Source organism: Crocodylus siamensis, chromosome 2 (assembly GCF_052110815.1).
Source record: "Crocodylus siamensis isolate JL-2025a chromosome 2, ASM5211081v1, whole genome shotgun sequence".
NCBI lineage: Eukaryota > Metazoa > Chordata > Crocodylia > Crocodylidae > Crocodylus > Crocodylus siamensis.
Genome location: NC_143396.1, coordinates 160,048,751 through 160,070,296, shown reverse-complemented (window position 1 = coordinate 160,070,296; position 21,546 = coordinate 160,048,751). Strand labels below are relative to the sequence as shown.

Here is a 21,546-nt window from a genome sequence, read left to right as displayed (position 1 = left end):
TGGCAAAACTGGAAATGCACTTCCGGTTTCGTGGCTGGCGCTTCCAGGGGGTGCATGGCCGATCTCACCCGCATGCACCCCCTATGCATCACCAATGGCCTACAGTATATTTACCATAGAGGAGCACATAGATTTGAAAGGGAGAAGGATAATAGGAACCATCTGTTTTGACCTTCTGTGTCAACAAGATTCCAACAGTTAGAGAACACAGAATCTTCCTGATTAAACGCTGCATCACTTGCTCCCATTGATCATCTCGCACAAATATTTGTCCTTTCTTTTCCTAGGGTGCAAACCTCATTATCAAAAGTAGAGCTACATTAAAATCAGAATCTAAAGCATAGCAGGTAGGTGCGCTGCTATTTATGGCCTGTGCATTTAACTCCCCGGAGGAAATGGTCATGTAGGGCTACCTTCCTTTCTTCTATCTTTCCCTCCCTCTGTGTTATCTTAGTACCTGTAGTCTTTGTTCATAAGCCAAGATCCCAGGGCAATGCTGGGAAGCATACACGAATGGGACAGAAGAACAGCACCTTCCCTATAAGTGGTATTTTTACCTTTCTGCTGTAATGAAGCAAATTACTGCTGTATCAGCAAAAGCCCCCAAAGTCTAACTTTGACTTTACATGATTTCCATTCTGCTGAGATGTAAGGATTGGGCCCAGATTCATCTGTAGAATTCTGACCAAACCTCACTGGGGCACGGGGAGGGTAAATTCAACTTTGGGGAAGTGTTTATGTTTTGCAAGAGGGCTATCCATACAATGTGTAGTCACAGAATGGTTATTTCTAGATCCATCCGCAGTGGTCCTAATTGTAATCTTCACCCTGCACCATGGCTAGAGAAAAAGCCTGGGTCAGGTTCACCTGAACTGTAACTAACTGTAATTATAACTGAGTTGGGGATCTCTGGTTTTAAAGTAGAACTAGAGCAATGCCAGAAAAACTATGTGGATATCCCTCCTATAGAGCTGAAATAGGAAGCTTGTGACTTAGCATCCTGAATAATTTTGTAGTCTCAATCCTGAAAAAGGTAATCATGCACCCTTTTGGGTAAGCAGGTAGGGGGTAAAATGGGGTAAAGTCAAGGTAAGCATAAGCAAAAAGTCTTTTCAGGGTAACAGCTTATGTGCACAATCCTGAGCTGTGTTCTTAGTGAACTTATGTGGAGAGACTTCAAACTCCTACACATGTTCACCACAAATGGTTAACCTGTTACCACTTGGAGCATTTTGATGGACCTTATGACATTAAAAAATAATCCTTTTTCTTTCCAGCATTTAAGCCACTGGTTGGGGAGGACTGAATTCTTTTATTTGACTTCTTTGTTTCATTCTTGGTACCAAGAAGAGGTTTTAGCATTCCATTTAAAAAGTTACTCAACATTTTTCAAAAACTATTGGCTTTTCCAGAAGCTATTCATCTGTTATCCTCTGGTAGACTGAATAATAATAAAGCTTTAAAATATTTGTTGTACCTGTCTGATTGCTTAATTGTTAAATGTGTCTTTCACAAGAGACACCTAAAGTAGAAATAAATAGCCTTAACATGCAACAAGGGAGACAGAGGCTGGCTATTTATGTGCTTTGACCTAAAAGAAACAGGATTAGGACTGATCTCTTTTTTAGAAACCTTTAGTTTGTTGGCAAATGTATGGCATATTTAACACTTTTTGGTCCTTTAACTAATTTTAGAGCTAAGTGACAGGTGTTGAGTGCATGACCTGAGGTATCAGGGGAGGGGCAAGACTGCTTAAACACTCTGATGCAGAGGGGGGCAAAAAACAGCCCAAGGACCAAACCTAGCCTGCTAAGGGATTTTTTTCCAGTCAGGTGTGAGTCCCATGGTCCCATCCAGCCCAGACACAGAAGGCAGTCTGGGCGGTAGCATGTGCAGTTGGTCCCCCCATCTCTGGGCACGAAGTGAAGCTGGGACAGCACAGTGACTAGACTTGCTTCCTGACAGCGCTAGCAGCAGTAGCTCCTTCCAGCTGCCACTGCTGCCAGCCCCAGCCCCAGCCCCACTGCCCAGGCACCCTGGCCAATCTGCCCCACACCCACTACTGGGAGTGTCACCCATGTGACAGTGTGTGCAGCCAGGTGAATGGGATGGGGCCATTGGTGGGTGAGAGTGGCCTCCAGAAGTGGGACAAATAAGTGGAGCCAGGATTGTGGGGTAGGATCACAGGGGCCTGGAGTAGAGCTGTGATCTTCTTTCTGCACATTCCTGCGATGGGCGCTGGTTCCATGGGTAGGGGTGCACGGGGAATGGATTGCAGCTCTGCCCCATCCCCCAGCTCTGTGCTGTTGCCACCCCTAGATCCCAGACCTCACTCTTCTTTTCTGCTCCTGGATGCAGCTCCCTGCTTACCTGTGGCCCCACCCTGTTTGCCTGGCCATGCGGGCCTCTGCCAGTCTCCTTGGGATCATTCAGCAGTGACAGCAAGGGGGCCTAGGCCTGACAGAGAGCCATAATCTGCTCCCCACACACCCCTGCCTGTAGTACCAGCACCTGTTGCAGGGTCATGCAGGGAGCAGATTGTGGCTCTGCCCCAGGCCTGGGCCCTAGCCCTGAGCTGCCATGGCTCTGTGATCCCAGCTCCAGCCCTGCATGCCCATCCTGGTCCTGGGTGCTGCTCCCCACCTGCCTGCACCCCACTCCCAGCCACCTGGCCCAGTGCAGAGCAACTTTTGGTGAGTTTTGGTGAGCTGTTGTGGGGGAAGGGGGTGATGACCCAGCCTGTGACAGCTCACCAAAACTGCCTAAGCGGCCCTCCAGCCCAAATAACTGTCCACCCCTGCTCTGATGTGACCCAAAGTGAGCAGCAGGCTCTTTGTTAAAACCCCTGAAAACTAGGGATGTGAAAGACATGTGAGGGGCAAGAGACATGAAGGAAATACTGCTGTCAAGGCAACCAAGGAGGGGGAAATGGTGTGGATCACCCATAAAAGCACAGGCAAAGCTGTGGGACCATTCTCACCAGAAAAGAAGACCTGCAGACCCCCAGAAAAAGCTTCTGACTGCCTGGCTAGGAGCAGACACTCTGTCCTTGGGACTATTTAAGATTTATGCAAAATTTGTGTTGTGTCTTGACTTAGACTAAATTATATGTTGTTGCGTTTTCATATTTTGTTGGGCCTTAGGTAAACCTTTTCTGTTGTTTCTTTGTCTTGTGCTTGAAATTGCAAATGGCTGTGCTCAATAAATGCTCTCTTCAGAGAATGAGCTTTTGTTATCCAAGCATTTTAGTGACTCCTGTGCCACCATCTAAATTCTAACACTAAAGTCCAGTAACAAGCTCTGAGGTATTTCTTATGGGCAGCATTATTGGTTTATAAAACCGGCCCTGACTAAAGTTCAGAATTTTTTTCTCTTCACCAGAAATCTGAGGGCCATGTGTAGAAGACGCCAGCAAATAGTAAAATAGTCATAGGTGAAGTTAATTTGATCAAAGATTTTAAAAGTAGATTCATGTATATTTCCATGAGCAAAGCCCTCAAATTTAAATCTCTGTTACTCAAGGCTTGATGCCAATGAAATCTAAAATGTATCATTGGACATAGTAAACTCCCAATGTTTTATGTGAACAGGTGCCTAGACCCTGAGTGTTGTCCATTAAGGTGATTATCTATCGTGGAACTGTAATTTGCAAGCACATAATATGTACCCATATGCATGCTATCTTCAGTTGCTAAGTTGAGAAGAACTGTGGTGATGACACAAAGCAAAGACTTCACATGACCCATCACACCAACCTACCAGAACTTTGAATATGGACTGGCTTGCTACCCTGTGCTGAGGCTCAAGCAGCTGTACTGTCACTGAGCTGAACCCCAAAAATTAAACAACAGGAATAAAGAGGAGCAATTTGAAAATGGACAGTATGGCACAAACTTTTAAAATCAGTTATTAGGGTATGAAATTAGACCTCAGTTGGACAAATGGTTTTACTAAGCTTGGAGAAAAACAAAATCCCAAGAAGCCTTACTAAAAGATGTTGATGTGCCATAGTATACACAGTACTGTTGCTAGCTCCTCAAGCATAAGAATGGTTGCTTTTTGCTATTATATTGCATTTGCTTGCTTCCTAGCCCATGATGCCAGCCATTTCATGTTGTAGACCTTTAGATTAATTTTGAATATTTAGTTTGCATTGTAATAGCTTTAGTAGGCCTTGGGTGTGTCTATACATGCATTTGATGTGGGAGCAATTTACTCATAGTTTCATAGTAGCTAGGGGTCAGAAGGGACCTGAATAGATCATCTAGTCTAACCCCCCCACCACTGGTTGGAGCACACGCTGGGATCACATGACCTCAGACAGGTGTTCATCCAACCTCTTTTTGAATTTACACGACATGCTGAGTGGTGAAACAAGAGGACTCCATGTTTCTCCAAACATGCCAAGACCTCTATTCAGAGAACATTTTGCAGAGGAGCTGCAATTGACAGCAAGGATGCCAGCCATGTCCTTGTATGGTGCTTCCTCCCCTGCCCTCTTTTCTCCAGTCTCCATGCAGGTCACTATATTTGTCCTTTTAATAATTTATTTATAATTACAATATCTCCTATGCCAATATCTGCTGACTTATTGGGTCCAGAGATTAATATTACACAACCTTTCCCTAGGTAAATGGCCTTTAGTGCTGGGTGATAACAGGTTCAAAAGCTGTATTTATAATATGCAGACAAATGCACCTCTCTTCTTGGCGGCTCAGTAGAAGCCTCCACTTAGCCTTTGTTTGTGCCGAAGAGGAAACTTCTCTATGGGTGCCTATACATGAGCCGGGAGGCTTCTCCGATGCACTGTAATTACAGCATGTAAGAGCAGACTCAACTAATTGAGCAGACTCAACTAATCAAGTAATAACCACACTCTGGCCAGTCTCTGCATATTGTGTATCAGCATCCCCACAGTTCAAAATGGCGGTGGAGGCACTTTATCTAAAGCCATTTTGAAGCATGGGGACACTGATACAGGGAATGCTCTAAGAGTCACTCTACTTAAAGTGCCCCCCACTCCTGGAGTTTATGAAAAAATATTCTATATTTCCTATTACTCTCTTGACTCTCTACATTCCCATTGTCTTTGTTAAGTCCAATTTATAATACCTGTAAGGGGAGCAAATGCAGATAGAAAAGGAGCAATGAACTTTCAAGAAATACAGAATCCTCTCCCAAAGTATCAAGTTTTCCAATAGTTGTTCAGTAAAGGTTTATGTGGCCTGACAAGATCTTTATGGGTAAGATTTACAGCACCTACCATTTTGCTGACAGCTGGAATATGCTGTCCCAAGGACAGCTGCTTTATATTAGTGCAGGAATCAAATTTAAAACCTTACTTAGTTTTGGAAAAGATTATATTCCACATCATTGGAAACATCAGAAATATATATCTTGTTTGCATCAATCTGACTATTACATATTTAGGCAGCGGATGGAAAATACAGAAACATGAATAAATAATTATAAAAAATCTAATTATGTAAATTTATCAAGCATTTTTTTTTTTACTCATTATGCTACTCACCCACAGCTCAAGACTTCTTTTCTCCATGAGACCCCAGTGGCACTTCCCCAACACACTCTCTTTCCTGACTCCTTGCAGCCCTGGGGCTTTTTTTGCCACCTGTTTCAAGTTGAAGGGAAATGACATGACGGCAGGGATGCTTTGTTTCTAGGTCTGGGCTAGAACTCCTGCCCAGAACTGTGCCCACCTGCCTAGCAGTGCAAAGAGCAATGTCTTGTACCATCTCCTGCACAGAAACTCCTCCTACAGGTGCTGAATCCCATAATTTCTCAGGTAAGTCTCGTGAGTCATCACCATTGCCTCTCCTGGTTGCTGTGGGGTGGAAGACCCTTCCCTTTTACTGCCATAAGTAAGGAGCTGTTAACTGCTTCCCTGCAACCGCTACCCCATCACCATCCTTTGTACCTGCTCCCCTCTTCCTTTCCTTAGTCTATATCCTCTTGCCTCCCCCAATTTTCCTCCTGCTTCCAATGTCCCACTTTCCGACTATTTGCAGGGTTTCCACAGTTCCTTGCAATCTTTGCTCTAACGGTTCACTACCTCTTCCAAACAGTGCAATATCTACCCTCCTGTACCAGAGAGTGGTGGACATTTTTTTCTTTAGGGATGACTTCAATATAACTGTAAACACAGGCAGCGGCTACCTGTACTAATGGCATCATTAATAATTTGGCCATCACTATGAATCACTGACTCTGTCGATACTCTTTCATATAGTCTGGTCAGAGCCCATCAGAAGGCAACCAGTGCCTGAAGTGGTAGAGCTTAAGTCTCCTCAGTTTCATTTTTTTCTGCATCCTGTCAAACATTCTCCTCCTACCACCTATGTAGGTGCTGCAGCTTGACTTGGCTTCTGGGGTCCAGCCCTAGTCTTGCCCTTTCAGGCCCTGGTTTTGCCATTTTGGGCTTCAGGCCCCTGGCCCATGGTCTCACTTCTGTTGGGCTCTGGGCTTAGCACTCCTGGCTTAGGCCTTCCTTTGCTCACCCTCTTGGGCTGTGTGCCCCTTGGCCCCACCTCTGCCCTGTTAGGCCACTGGGCTCCTTGATCTTGTTTCTGCCATACTAGGGCACTACTGGGATCTCCTCCCTCCCGATAGTTCCCACCCAAACTGCCGGTGAATCAAGCAAAAACATAAACACTCTGGTTAAAACTAAAAAACTCTTAGCTCACTGGCTACATACCAAAACCCGTATCCATCCTCAGTCCTAGTCCTCTGCCAGCCCTCAGCTCCTTACTTGCTGCTTCTAGATGTAGCAGGATCAAAGCCAGTCACCTTTTGCTGCAGAGATCTTGCTACAGCTGTCTTGCTGCAGAGATCTTCCCTCTGGAAGTGGGAGAATCACTTCTTGGGTCTTGCTTGAGATGCATCCATAGATGCAAGCCAGAGTTTGCTTTGCTGGCTGTGGCATTGCATTGGTGCTCATGTTCATCTTGTGGTCAATCATGACCCCCAAGTCTCTTTCAGTTGTGGTGCTACTGAGTATGGCACTGAATAACCTACAAGTATGATGTGGGTTTTTTCTCCAGAGGTGGAGCACCTTGAAAACTATCTGCTTAAAATGATATAAACATACTAATATTTTCTTTCTGCTGAACTTTTCAGTGTGATTCCCACTCATTATCCAACCAGCTAAATAATTGTGTGCTGCCTCCCCAAGTTTTCTTCATTAGCTTCAGTTGGGGGGTGGGGGGAGTGGGGGTTATTCTTCACTTCCAGAAACATAACTGGTCCTCCTAGGGTGTGTCTACACATGCATAAAATCTGGGAGCAGTTTACTTATGAGTAAACTACTTAAGACTAAATGCTCCCAGGCAGGCGTCTACATATGTAAGGAAGTGGGGGCAGATTTGCTCCTAAGAGCAGCAAACTCCTCTCATTTCTGGAGGCCCTTTAATGGGCCCCTGCCACCACCATGGGGAGCTCTAGGCTCCTTCTGGGTGCTAGCCCAGGGGCTGGCATGGAGCACTGGGCCAGGACACAGCTGTCTCCTGGCCAGGGCTGAGACACTGCTCCCTGCCCCTGAGGGGCTGCCTGCTGCTGGGGCATGGAGAATGTCCCCCTGCCCTGGCAGCAGGGAGTTCCCATCCCTGGCTCCCTGATCAGGGCAGGGGACTTCGAAAGAGTTGCAGGGCAGGGGTAGGTCCTAGCCCCCTGCCCCGATCTGCCAGTGAGGCAGCTAGCAGCAAGGTCCCAGCTGGGCAGTGATTCCCTGCCTAGCCAGGGGTTTGTTACTAGCTGCCCCACTGGTGGCTTAGGGCAGGGGCTGGGATCTGCCCCACCCCTGCAGCTCTTTCCAAGCCTTGCACTTCTTGGGTGAGAGGCTGGGGCCTGCCCCTGACCAGGACAGTTCCTAGACCCAACTCTGCAATTGCACAAGGGTGGGGGCTGGAGAGACTGTTCCCTGATCAGCTCTGCAATTGCAGAGCTGGGTGGGGAAAAGGTTGGGGAGCTTGTTCCTCACTCAGCTCCACAAGCACAGAGCTGCGTGGGGAACAGGCTAGGGCGCTTGTTGCCTGCTTTGCTCTGTGAGTGTGGAGCTGGGTGGGGAATGGGCTAGTGAGGTTGATCCCTGCTTAGCTTCATGAGTGCGGAGCTGGATGGGGACCAGCTCCATGCTCATGGAGCTGAGCGGGTAATAGGCTTCCCAAACCATTCCCCACCCAGCATTGTGATCATGGACCTGGGAGGGGAACAGGTTCCCTAGCCCCCGCCAGCAGGGAGCTCCCAGTGCCAACTCCATGAGAGTGGGGCCAGTGCTGGGAGATCCTCATCTCCCAACCCAAGCCACACCACCACGGAGTTTGGGCTGGGAGATAAGGATTCCCTAGCCCCACACTACCCAATCACAATGGCAAAGCGGGGGCTGGAAGATAAGAATCTCCCAACCCGCACTCCCCAATCGTGATCTTGGAGCAGGGGGCTTGGAGCTTCTTTGTGCTGGGCCAGGGAGGCATAGTCCCTGCCTGGGCTTCAGTGGCAGAGCCTGCCCTGGCAGCTTGCAGCTCCCAGGGACAGGGAGCAATCTCCTGCCTCTAGGGGGCTGGCTGAGTGGGAACAGATTTCCTCTCAGTCAGGTGTCTATGTAAGCGCTATTGCACAGTTGGTAATCATAAGTAAATTTGGTACTTGCATTTCAGCAAATTTACTCATAATTAGTGTGGTTTACTGCACAGTAAGCATGTATATGTAGATGTACGTGCTTACTGTGCAGTAAACTACACTACTTCACAATAAAGTGACTTGTGTAAATGGTCTCCTAGGGAAGAATGGAGTGCATATTGCAAAGATGGTTGCATTGTAGTGCTGGGTTAAAATTTCCCAACCACGCACACTGCAGCAGTTTGTGGGATGCTTCCAGAGCAGCAACATTGTATAACTGGAAGTACAAGCATGCCAAATATAAAAGTTTATCTGATGCCTGCCTCTCCCAAAGAAAACCTGTGATTTGCATACAGTGAACTAGGAATTCAGAGCAACTGGACTCTTGAATTTGAATGAAAACCTTCCAACAACATTCTTTAAAAATCAAATGGTGACTATCTCTTCTCCTTGTCTAATACTGACAATAGTGGCTATAACCCAAAGGCCACATTTCCCAATAGAGAGGAATATTTGAGATACTACACTTTTTCTTGTAACTTAAATGGGAATCCACACAGGCAATAAACTGTTAAATCAGAAACATACCAGGTTTTATTTACTATAAGCTATAAATCAGAAACTATATACAAAGTTTATTTTCTTAGCCTGTGTTTTGGCCAGGCTAATTAGTAGTAAACAGATTAAATTTTTTGCATTGTTTTTAAGGTATGTATGGGTATACAGTCCATTCAGTTAGGGTACATTTTTGAGGTGTGATAGCTACTCTATGAGCAAATGCCCATGTGCATCCTTTTTCTCCACAGTAAATAAAAGGTAGCTCACATCTCTGTGAAAATGGATAAGCTACTTCACATTTGCTGTAGAGTAAACAGTGTGCACATAAGTAGGTGCTGTGGAATTGCCAAGGTGATTTTAGTTTGCATGCCAGTGTACTTCACAGTAACCTGTGTGCCCATGCCCTATGCCTGCCCCCTTTGCAGTCAATTGAAACTCTCCAACTCAAATGGAGTTGCAAATCCCAACCCCATGGGCTCCAAACATCTTTGCCAGAGGGGCAGGATTCCAAACACGTGGGATATGTAAGTGTGAACCTTGTTCTTGTCTTTGTTCCCCAGAACACAAAAGTGAGAGAGCCCGCCGTTTCAACAACTTAAAGGAAGAGAATTTTGAATCAGTGTAAGAGACTACATGAATTACAATTTGTAATGTTGATGTTGTACATGTTTTGATGTGGAAAATGTGATAAGCAATGATAAAATAAATATAGCCACAAAAACAGGGAAAACGACTGAAGCAATAGCCTTCTAAATATCAAGCCAGACAAAATATATTTGCAGCTTCCTAGTATCCTGAAGCATTCACAAGTAAGGCCACTTTCCTGATGACTGGGCTAGTAGAAATATCACTCACCAGTGTGTTCCTGGTACGAGTCTGAACCTGTACATACCCCACCCCACCAGGCATATCAGGCCTTGCAGTTCAGAGGATTTACTAACCGCTAATGTGTGGAAGGACACGTAATGCAGGACACATAGTGAAACTCATTGGCCTCTACAGGCATAGATCAGCTAGACCAGTGGTTCTTTATGGGCAAGGGGGGAGGTGGTGACAGGTGAAGATGAAAAGAGACAGGCAAAAACCACCTCAGAAACCTTTTTGGGGAGCAACTTTTTATTATCAATTAATTTTATTAATGGCAATAATAATTTATGACACTTGCAAGTGCCCTGGTTACAAGAAACAGGAAACACACAGATAATTAAAACCCAACTGAACCTGCTTTTACTCCATGTAAGGTTATTGATATGGAGATGAGGCTTAAAACACAAAACAATACACACATGAATTGAGGGGGAAGGAACTAAAATGGATGTAGATTGTGATATTATGAGTTTAGGGTTACTCAGCTTATACATGAAAGTCATTTGGATGCACAGTCTTGCTCTCACATTCTTAGGATTGTCCACAGAAAATTGTGTGCACCTGTACCGAAGACCCTCAGAATATTTGGTCCCCACCAACTTTATTCAGAGAATTTTAATCAACGGTCCTCTCTCAGGTTTCGTTGCCATGGATTGAAGCAAATTCTCTGAATTCAACCTTGCATGTGAAGAAAGGGGCTGTTTTTTAAAAAAAAATTCACCTTTAAAACTTTGCCTTATATTTCAGTGCCCTGATCACATTTGCTCAGTACCTCCAGAAGTGCTCCTATGAATCCTTAAATAAACTGGTGAAGGTTGTTGTCGATCTTGCACATACCTGTGTTGCCAATGAGGATGCACCGGGATGCACAAAATCAGTGGTAGGCAAAACATCTGTGGTTCTGTTTCTTCTCTATTTGCACTGCAAACACAGCAGCATGATACAGCAGTGAGTTGTTAAAATAATACTGTAATACTGTAATGAATACTGTGATCTGTTTAAAGCTTTCTTTTTTGATATTACCAATAAGATACTTGGCAGGGTGTATATTCTAAAATAACAGGCTTATCCTATGTAAGAATGGAGTATTTCAAACCTTCATGACTCAGTAGCTTATGTCCCACTGACTTCCTCTGGGATATAAACTCCTGAGTCACCAGAGGCCAGATATTTGAAGATATTTAAAAGCCTAGAAATGGATGTCATCATGTCAAGCATAGTGCTTGCTAGAAGGAAACACTGGCCCTGTCTACATGGGTGGCAGACTGCACAGTTGTTACTGTGCAGTTATTTAGTACTTGCTTAATCAAGTACTAAATGACTGCACAGTAACCAGCACTACTGTGCATTACCATCCCTGCACGGTTCTTTTTTTATACTACCGTGTATAGTATTATACACAGCGTAATATTATAATAATACTAGAATACTGCTGTGCAGTACCATCACTGTCATGGCTAGTGCCCGCCACCCCTACTGTGTGGTAGCAATGAGCTTGTTGCTACTGCACAGTAACATCTCATGTAAATGTGCCCACTGGTCCAAGTTACAACTTTTAGCTCTACCACCAAATCTCAGAGATGTCAATCCAAGTTAAAATGCTAGCCAATGCTTTCTGATCATAAGGAACTGAAGTGATCAACTAAGGTAATAGAGCCATTAGATCTGTCAAACGATTAAAAAATGTGATTGTGATTCATTGTGCAAATAAAAAAATAGTTACAATTAATCACGATTTTAATTACACAAGTAAAAACTCAAACATTATGCACAGAAAAACTCAGAATTATGCAAAATTATGCAGGTACTTTGTATGGTTGTGGCACGCCTGTAGGAGGGAATTTGTGAAGGTGTGGGGGGCTGTGGGTGTGCGTGTGGCAAAGGCAGCAGAGTGCAGAGCCCTGGTCTGCAGCAGGCAGCCCACCCTCACCTCGCATGCAAATCTGAGGGGCATGTGCTCACATGCCTCCCTCAGGGATGCACCCAGTGGTGGGGAGCCGCCCCCACCCCTCCCTGCACACCTGGATGAGTCACCCACAGCTCTGTCCCATGATCTGCCCTGGCTCTGGGTCCCATTCACCCCAGCCCCTGCCTCACTCCCTCCCTCACTGTGTGGGCCTCAATTTGCCCCCTCACCCCTTCCCTTCCCTTCCCCCTGCCACCTCTTCCTTCTCTCTGCCTCCCTCCCTCTCCACAGACTTACTGGCGTGGCCCTGCTCTACATGCAGCGTGCAGGCTGTGGCTGCTTGTGTGTATCTGTGTCTGTGTCTGTGTGTGCGTCTACCCTCCTCTGCTGCAGCATGTTTTCAGTCATGGATCATGACAATTTTTATTGAAAAAGTCATAGAGTATGTTCAGCTGTATCTTCTGTTAAAGAAACTTAAATGAGTTTTCAAAACGAAGATGTATATCACGTTTTCCATAAGCAACCTTAATGCTGACCCTCGGCAATGTATGTATTCTACCCCTCTCACTTTAGCCTGCTATTTTCTTGGATGAGATCTGCCAAATACAAACGCTTCATGATTCATATGGGGAGATGGCTGACTGTTGCACTAAAGCTGACCCTGAAAGAAACCAGTGTTTTCTGTCATTCAGAACAGCCTACCCAACTTTCATTAAACCATATGAAAAACCAGAACCTGAGGCAGTGTGCAGAGAATTTCGTGAGGGCAAGAAGTCATTCCTGGGACAGTAAGAACACTGAATTTTACTTTATATAGAGATATTCAGCAAGGGACATGAGATATTCTGATGCACAGGACCACATGGTAAAACATTTGCCTCCAATTAACTTGGAAATAGTTGTACATGCATGTTACAAACAGTCTATTACTTGTGCAGATGTTTGAATAAGCATCTGGTCAAACTCCTTCAAAAGTTGAACTTCTGATGAAAATCTTCATTCAATTCTAGGATTTTTTTCCCGTTTGGAATGTTTTTCAAGTGAAAAATTACATTTCTTCAGATACACATATTTGTGGAAATGTGTCCAGAAATTTTGACTTCAGGGCAAAAAAGGAAACTTACCCAATAATTTTTCTAGTTTTGTTTTCCCACTGCCTATTCTTTCACCCTGCCCTCCTCCCCTTCCCCCGCTTCTTCCATTTTATTACTGAAAACAATAAGACAAAAACAATCCACAATGAATTGAGTGGCTGAAAAAAAAGAAAGAAATTTGCTCCATGTCAGTCATTAGTTAATCCTACTTAGGACATGGTTGGATACAATCCATGTATCATTGGTTGGCATGCCACAAGGAAAGTTTTGTTTTCTAAAAATAGTTGTCTCAAAAATGACTTCTATAGATTTGATACTTTTTTTTTGCTGAAATATGTGTGTTTGTATGTTCCCTTAATTACAGCTACATCTACAGGGTTGCAAGAAGACTTCCTTTTGTTTATGCCCCTACAATTCTTGCCTTATCTATTGACTATGAGCATGCAGTTGAAACCTGTTGTGCAAGAACTGACACTGGTGCTTGTTTGGATGAAAAGGTATTCAGATTTTCCATGTAAAACACCAAGTGGTATATGGCTTATACACTAACATTTACCTTCTGACCTACAGAATTTTTTGTTTTACAAATTTAGGTGTAAGAAAAAACTGTCAGCTTCTTTATGAGTATTTAAGTTTCTTTCTGTCATAGTTGTTTTCGATACCTTCTTGGAAGCTTGGAATTAAAACAAAATTAAAACAAAAGCCTTCCTGATCACTCTCACAATTCTTGCATAGTACCCATACTCGTTAGGCTCTTTTTTGAGCCGTGCACATGAATGACAGATCACTGGGAATGAAGTTAGTGGTGTATAAAAATGACAAGGAAAATCTTTACATACTATTGTGAAAACCCTTGCAAGGTTTTTCCAAGCTATCTCATTGCCCAGAACTGTCATTATTTCTGAATTTTTCAGAAAGTACTTTGATTTCAGTGCAACATTACAATTTGTGGTAGATGACAATTTTTATTATTTGTGTGAAAGTTTGTCATACTACAAATGGAGTCTTGTATTAACATGCACGTGATCTTTCACAGAAAACTACTTAATTGAAATGGCAAGTTGCAACAGACTAGGCTGCAAAAATAGTTAAAGGAATTTCACATTTTACTAATTTCACATGACATTTCTCATGAAAAAGGGATTTATTTTCTACAACCCCCCCAAACAAAAACACAAAAACCCCTCCATAGTTTTATGTCCCTTTTTGAGCCTGTTTTGTCTTCCAGTTATTAGCATTGCTCAGAAGTAGCAAGGGAAAGGTCCTGGAGTAATCATCTAGGGTAAGATAGCAGGGAACCTTGTCAGTGCACATGTGCAAAAGAAATAAATATTCCTTTACATCCTGGGAAGTCATCTCCGCAACTCTGGTCCAGGCATGCAGAAGTCAACAGGAACTGTGACCCTATTACCACCTGCCTCAAGCTGGTGAACAGGGAGTGGGTGGGAGGAACCAGGTAATGGGTAAAGGCCTGGTTCTGCTCTGTTTGTACTGAGTGTGCATGGACGATCAGCAAAAAATTTGCTTGGTGTAGACGAGCAAAAAAATGTCTCTCTGCATAGGGTTTCTGGTAAAAATTACTCTCTAGGCTTTTCTATATTTTGAATGTTATGGGCTAGGTTGTGTCTTCATTTGTACCCAGGCCCCGGTGGCTTCAGTTTGATTGTCTGGGTGTAAGACAGATTCACCTGACTCCCTAAAAGTTTAGGGATGTGTAATTTGATTGAAAACATTAGGAATACTTAGTTGCAGTGCAAGGTGCAACTCTGAGAGAAAGTGAGAGAGAGTGTTTACACACAGACATATATGCCAACAGCTAGCCATTTACAATCCAGCAGTTTATATAAGAAATGTTGGTGCTTGTTCTCTCAACATTTAATCAGGAAAAAGCTTTAGGTGTTTCTAAGTTCTTCCATTAAGTGTGACCACTTCATCTCACAAGTTGTTTCTTCCATGCCAGGTCACTGCCCTAAAGGACGAATTGATAAGATACACACATATAATTGTAGAATCTTGAAGACGTTTGGAGAGAGAATTTTCAAGGCAGAGTAAGTGTCCTTGCCACTATTTTACAACAAAATAAACTGGTTGTTCTAAAATCTTAAATATTCACTTCTGATGCCTTTCTCTGATGTATCCGTGTAACTCCCTTGCACTTACTGGGTTTGAGGATCACCCTCATAATAATCTTGGAAGAATTTCAATTCCAGAAGCTAGTCCTTACTTTGCATAAAGATGAAACCAGAATAGTCTTTTGCCAAATCTGGGCCTGTTCTTGCAGTGCTGTCTGAACACAAGACCTATTTACTTCAGTATGTAATAGAATTGCAGCTTAGTTTTTGTAGACAGCAAAGGGGGAAAGTGCATATTCTTTGCTGACAGGGATTGTTAATGGAAAGCTCATTACCTGGAAAAAACAAACAGCTTTAGAGTACAACTTGCTTCGTGGCAGCTGTGGCCTTATGTAAGATTGCATGATTTGCCTCAGAATCAGATACTTTGTGTTCCATGCATATATTGTCAAATTTGTCTTACATGTGAATCTTACATGTGATAACTCAAAAATATGAGGTTGGGGGTGTAATTGGTAGCCGTGTTGGTCTGAGACAAAAAGAAATGCAAAACTCTAGAACTCTTGGTTCAGAGATGACACTTTTATTAGACCGACTAAGAAATTGCAGAGAAAATGCCTTTTATAATATGAATATGAAGTTGGGCACTTTTGGGAACAGTTAAACAAACCCAGACTCTAAACCTGGAATCCATGAGCATGCTATGCATTGGAGAACAGTCTCTCAATTTTAATGCTGTTAGGTTCCAGTGAGGTCTTTCTGCCGATTTAGTCTGACCTCCTGTGTAAACACAAGACTGATTTCTTTCAGTGACCCCTACAACAAGGCTAGCAAGTTGAGTTTTATCTACAGCATGTTTGAGAGAGACTGGTAACCTCAATTTAAAGCTGCTAAATACAAAAAAAATTGTCAAAGCCCCATAATTTAGAGCAACCTCAGTTTCAGTGATTTGCAACTTTTGTTTTCAATGTTGAGCTTTACATCAGACAGAGGTGTTTCTGAATTTTATCTGTTTCTTCAGCACTCTTGCTTTGATTAGCCAAAAATATCCAAAGGCTCCATTTGCAGAGATTTGCAAAACAGCGGAGGATATTTCTGATGAACACAAGGAATGTTGTGATGGTGACATGGTGGAGTGCATGGATGACCGAGTAGGTTCCTTTATTTATTTATTTTTTCAAAGCATTGACATAGTCAAAGAACTGGGATGGATGCTATCTCTTATTGCCTATTTACTTATGGCTCTTTATCTTCACATTCCAGGACTGAGTGCCTACATCCTTAGCTCTTATAGGTTCAGGGCTAGATCCTTAGGTGGGTTGTATATGACATGGGGGTTTAATTCTCCCTAAACTGAAGCGGTGGTTTTTTAAAAATACTGCTTCAATTTAAGGCAAAGTAAACCCCTGTGTTGTATACACTCATGTCAGACCCCAAGCCTTACCTGCCTCTCCAGTGGTGGGTAGGGGAGCGCAAGTTGCTGGCAGGCAGAGCGGTCCCTGAGCTGTAGGTGTGTGGGGAGTGGTCTGGTGCTTCCCTCCATGGCAGCGGGGGCCCCTCCCCCAGGTGGCACCCACCCGCAGGCACCAGGCTCGGGCAGCCAGGCACCTGAGGGGCACCACAGCTGCAGAAGGAAGCACTGGGCCCCTGCACAGCCCAGGCAGGCAGGCAAGCTCTGGGGGACAAAAAAAAAATGTTCAGGCTCACTGCTTTTTTTTTTTTATTTCTGCAGAGCCTGCCTTCCCGGGCTGCTGTTGGGCTGCCTGCATGGGCTGCCTGTACAGCCCCTGAGCCTCACGGAGCCTGGTGCTTGCCTCTGTGGCTGTAGGGTAGGAAGCTAAAACTCCTTGGAGGTGTTTTACTTTGCAGTGCCCCAAAGTAAATTGCTACATCCCAAAGTCATTTAAGGTGCATTACACCATTGAATGTGCTACAGCGGCTGGAATTAACACTCAATACACCACTGAATGTGCAAACAGTAGTGCTACTAAAGCAGTGCAACAGGCATTTAACCCACTTTAAACCTACTTTAAAGTGTCATCTGCAAATGGCCATATCTAGTATAAGTGGAGTCCCCTCATAATTTCAAATGAGTCATTGTTCTACTGGCTCTGGTTGTAATCCTTAGACAGAAGGTATCACTTTGAATAAAAGCCGCCTGTTGGACCTTGTCAAGCTCAAATCTGCACATCAAATCTAGGGAAACAGATGATGCATCTTGAGATGCTGCAGTACACTGGGAGGTTCAAGGAAGCCAGTAGCCCAGTGACTCTCAACAGGAAGCTGCAAGATCTTTTGAAGTATGCCACATAATGTGAACAAAAAGGGCAGGTATGAGGAGATAAACAGATAAGAGCAGGCTGAGGCATTGTCCAGTCCCTCGGCAAGGAGATAAGCAGTGTAATAAATATATTATTTTTTGATGGGATGCTGCTCAATACACACAAGTTATGGAGGGATGCCTTGAGCCTAACAAGAAATGCCTTGAGTCTAAACGTATTGAGAATCACTGCAGTAGCAGAAAACTCTTGCCCCAGCCCTCTCTGTACAGTGCTGCACTTTAGATTCAGTCATGAAGACGGGGAGGAAGGAGGTTCAGAGCATTATTTCTGGGTCATGAGGGAGAGTCAAAGCATACTTTTTTAGACCAAATTTTGAAGGGATCTGCCAGCACCAGTTTAACAATACTCTTGCAATAAGTGCTTTTCAGCTTTACAGGGCAGTTCACCTTGGCAAGGAGTGCAGTACCAGTCATTAGTGTGCACTCTATGATTTATTGTAAAATGGCTGTCTATGTGGACTGGTGTGTACCTTGCAGACCCACAAGCCAGTAGCATCCAGGACTAGACCATGTAGTGGTAGTTGACACATCCTACATTGAACAGCATAGGTTGGCAGGGTAAAGGAGACTTGAAGATTGCTGAATCTCTTCACCCACCCCATTAACTTCCAAAGACTAAGGGATAGGATAGCCTCCCGCAAGCTGAGTCATTCAGTGTTGCAGGAATGTCATTGTCCCAGTAGACCCTAGGGTCCAAAGCTGGGAGTATGGCTGGTGCTCTATCAACTCTAGGCTGTGCTTTACTGATTTCTGCCTCCTGAAAAACATCTCTAGGGAGTCACACATTTTCCTAGAAAAGCGGTAGGAGCAGTGCTAAATTGAGCCTTGAAAGGGTAAGAAAAAGAATAGCCGAAATGCCTTTTAACTGGTGTTATATTCTACCTTTTGCAGACACAAATTGTGGAACATATCTGTTCCAACCAAGAGGTCTTCTCTAGTAAAATCAGAGAATGCTGTGAGAAACCCCTGGTGGAGAAGTGTCAGTGTGTTGTTCAAGCAGAATTTCATGACAAACCTACAGACTTGCCTCCAATAGCTGAGAAATACATACAAGATCCAGACGTGTGCAAACACTTTGAAGAAGAGCACAAAAAGTTCATAGATTTCATAGATTTCATAGACATTAGGGCTGGAAGGGACCTCGGAAGATCATCGAGTCCAGCCCCCTGCCCAAAGGGCAGCAAGTCAGCTGGGGTCATAGGATCCCAGCAAGATAAGCATCCAATTTACTCTTGAAGGTGTTCAATGTAGGTGCTTGAACCACCTCCGCTGGCAGACTGTTCCAGACCTTGGGGGCTCGGACAGTAAAGAAATTCTTCCTTATGTCCAGCCTGAAACGGTCTTGCAGGAGTTTGTGACCGTTCGACCTCATCATCCCTTGGGGCGCTCTGGTGAACAGACGTTCCCCCAGATCCTGGTGGTCACCCCTGATAAACTTATAGGTGGCCATCAGATCACCCCTGAGCCTGCGCTTTTCCAGGATAAAGAGTCCCATGGCTCTCAGCCTGTCATCGTAAGATCTGTTTTCCTGACCTCTGATCATGCGCGGGGCTCTCCTCTGGACTCTCTCAAGCTTCTCCACATCCTTTTTGAATTGTGGAGCCCAAAACTGGACGCAGTACTCCAGCTGCGGCCTCACCAAGGCCGAGTACAAGGGGAGAATGACATCCCGGGATTTGCTCGAGAAGCATCTATGGATGCAAGCCAGCGTTTGGTCGCTTTACTAGCCGCAGCATCGCATTGGAGGCTCATGTTCATCTTATGGTCAATGATGACCCCCAAGTCTTTTTCTTCTGTAGTGCTAACCAACATAGCACTGCCGAGCCTATAAGGGTGCTGCAGGTTTTTCCTCCCAAGGTGGAGAACCTTGCATTGTTCGGTGTTAAACACCATGAGGTTCTCGTCTGCCCATTTGCTGAGCTTGTCCAGGTCAGCCTGGATCACCCGCCTATCTTCTGGCGTGGATGCTTTGCCCCAAAGTTTGGTGTCATCGGCGAACTTGGCCAGTCCACTCCTAACTCCAAAGTCCACATCGTTAATGAAGATGTTGAACAGTATGGGTCCCAGGACAGAGCCTTGAGGGACCCCACTGGTTACAGGGCACCATGATGAGTGACTGCCATCAATCACAACCCTCTGGGTCCAACCACGAAGCCAATTTCCCAGCCAGCGGATAGTGGTGGAGCCAAGGCCACAACTGGGCAGTTTGGCCAAGAGGTGATCATGGGATACCAGATCAAAAGCTTTTTTGAAGTCAAGATATATGACATCAATCTCTTCTCCCTTGTCCAGGTGATAGGTCACCTGGTCATAGAAGGAAATGAGATTGGTCAAACAAGACCTACCCGCAACAAACCCGTGCTGGCTGTCCCTTAGAATGTTAGCCTGGGCCAGTCCCTCAAGGATGGCCTCCTTAATAAACTTTTCTAAGATCTTCCCTGGGATAGAAGTCAGGCTAATGGGCCTGTAGTTAGCCGGATCCACTCTCCTCCCTTTCTTGAAGATCGGCCCCACATTGGCTTTCTTCCAGTCTTCGGGCACTACACCAGAGTGCCAGGAGTTTTCAAAGATCCGTGCCAGGGGCTGGGCTATGACGCTTACCAGCTCCTTGAGTACCCTGGGGTGCAGGTTGTCAGGGCCAGCTGACTTGAAGGTATCCAGCTTCTCAAGGTGTTCCTTCACGAGGTCAGCATTGATGGAGGGTAGGGGATCCCCCTCACCCAGATTTCCCTGTCCCATAGCAGGCATGGGCATCCCGTGTGACTGATGAAAGACTGACGCAAAGTACCTATTTAATAGGTTGGCTTTTTCCTGGGCGTCAGGTGTCAGTTGCCCCATCTGGTTTAGCAGGGGTCCAACATTGCCCTTGCTTTTCCTCTGGCTCCCCACATATCTGAAAAAGGACTTTTTGTTGTCCTTGATGCCTGAAGCTAGTTGGAGTTCAGTTGCAGCCTTGGCTTTCCTGCTTTGGTCCCTGCAGGATCGGACCAGCGTGGAGTAATCCTCCTTGGAGGTGAATCCCGTCCTCCATCCTTTGTAGGCTTTCCTTTTTAGCCACAGTAGGTCCGCTAGGTCTCTGGAGAGCCAGGGGGGCTGCTATGCCTTCTTGCTGCCTTTCCTCCGTGTTGGAATAGATTTAGCTTGTACACTGAGGATCGCTTCCTTGAGAAGCAACCACTCTTCTTGAACTCCCATCTCCCTGGGGTCATGGTCCCTGAGGGCCTGACCGACTAGCCTCTTGAGCTTGTCAAAGTCGGCTTTTCTGAAGTCAAGGACTTCTGTGTTGCTGACTGACTTGCCAGCTTTACGGCGGATGGTGAAGGTGATCAGCTCGTGGTCGCTGTCACCCAGCTTCCCATCAATCACTAGGTCGCCGATTAGGTCGTCCCCCATAGCCAGTACCAGGTCAAGCAGCGCTTTGCCTCTCGTTGGCCCATAGACTTCTTGAGTCAGGTAGAGGTCATCCACGCATGAGAGAAAGCTTTGCGCCCACTCAGATTTAGCTGAGTGATCTTCCCACGAGACGTCTGGGTAATTGAAGTCACCCATGACAACCAAGGTCCTGGAGCAAGCGCCCTCAGTCAGTTCCCGGGCGAACTCCTGGTCAAGCTCGGGACTTTGAGTGGGAGGTCTGTAGTAGACACCCACCGTTGTGTCCCCTGTGCTGAATTCCCCACGAATTTTTACCCAGAGGGTCTCTAGCTGTCCATGCCGGTTGCCAACATCAGCTTGCAGGGACATGGGAGAGTACGTAATACAGATGTTGCACATTCTTATATCCAGCTTGTTATATTTGTACACAGGTAGCTGGACTGGCAGGCAATAAGTAGATCCATTCAAATGCCTAAATTATGAGGGCTTGATCTTCTACTGGTGACTGCTCTGAATGGACATCATTTTACTCCTGCTGAGAAATTGGTACAGAGAGTATGCTACACACAGTTAATCAGAACATGAGTCCCTTTTCTGGTTTTAGTGCATTGAACTTTTAAGATTAAGGATTTTTCCTGGAGTTCACTTATATTTCTGTAAATTGGGAATGGATCCATTCAAGCCAATGGAGTCATATCAGTGTGA

General features: G+C 44.9%; 2 protein-coding genes across 4 annotated transcripts in view; both read left to right on the top strand.

Moving 5' to 3' along the window:
• The window catches only part of LOC149870984 (albumin-like), a 42,369-nt gene extending 40,900 nt beyond the window's left edge, over nucleotides 1–1,469 (top strand). For all 3 annotated transcript variants that reach the window (XM_090031942.1, XM_090031941.1, XM_090031940.1), the window contains 2 exons: nucleotides 288–347; nucleotides 1,278–1,469. In XM_090031942.1, coding sequence (XP_089888068.1) covers nucleotides 288–344 — 57 coding nt within the window. In that variant the 3' untranslated portion in view covers nucleotides 345–347; nucleotides 1,278–1,469. The remainder of the gene's footprint in view (nucleotides 1–287; nucleotides 348–1,277) is intronic.
• A 4,270-nt stretch (nucleotides 1,470–5,739) lies between these two features.
• Nucleotides 5,740–21,546, top strand: part of LOC149870983 (albumin-like) — a 40,033-nt gene continuing 24,226 nt past the window's right edge. The window contains 9 exon segments of the mRNA XM_090034538.1: nucleotides 5,740–5,803; nucleotides 9,750–9,810; nucleotides 10,804–10,936; nucleotides 12,536–12,750; nucleotides 13,421–13,553; nucleotides 14,977–15,104; nucleotides 16,150–16,279; nucleotides 18,361–18,563; nucleotides 21,042–21,053. Coding sequence (XP_089890664.1) covers nucleotides 5,740–5,803; nucleotides 9,750–9,810; nucleotides 10,804–10,936; nucleotides 12,536–12,750; nucleotides 13,421–13,553; nucleotides 14,977–15,104; nucleotides 16,150–16,279; nucleotides 18,361–18,563; nucleotides 21,042–21,053 — 1,079 coding nt within the window.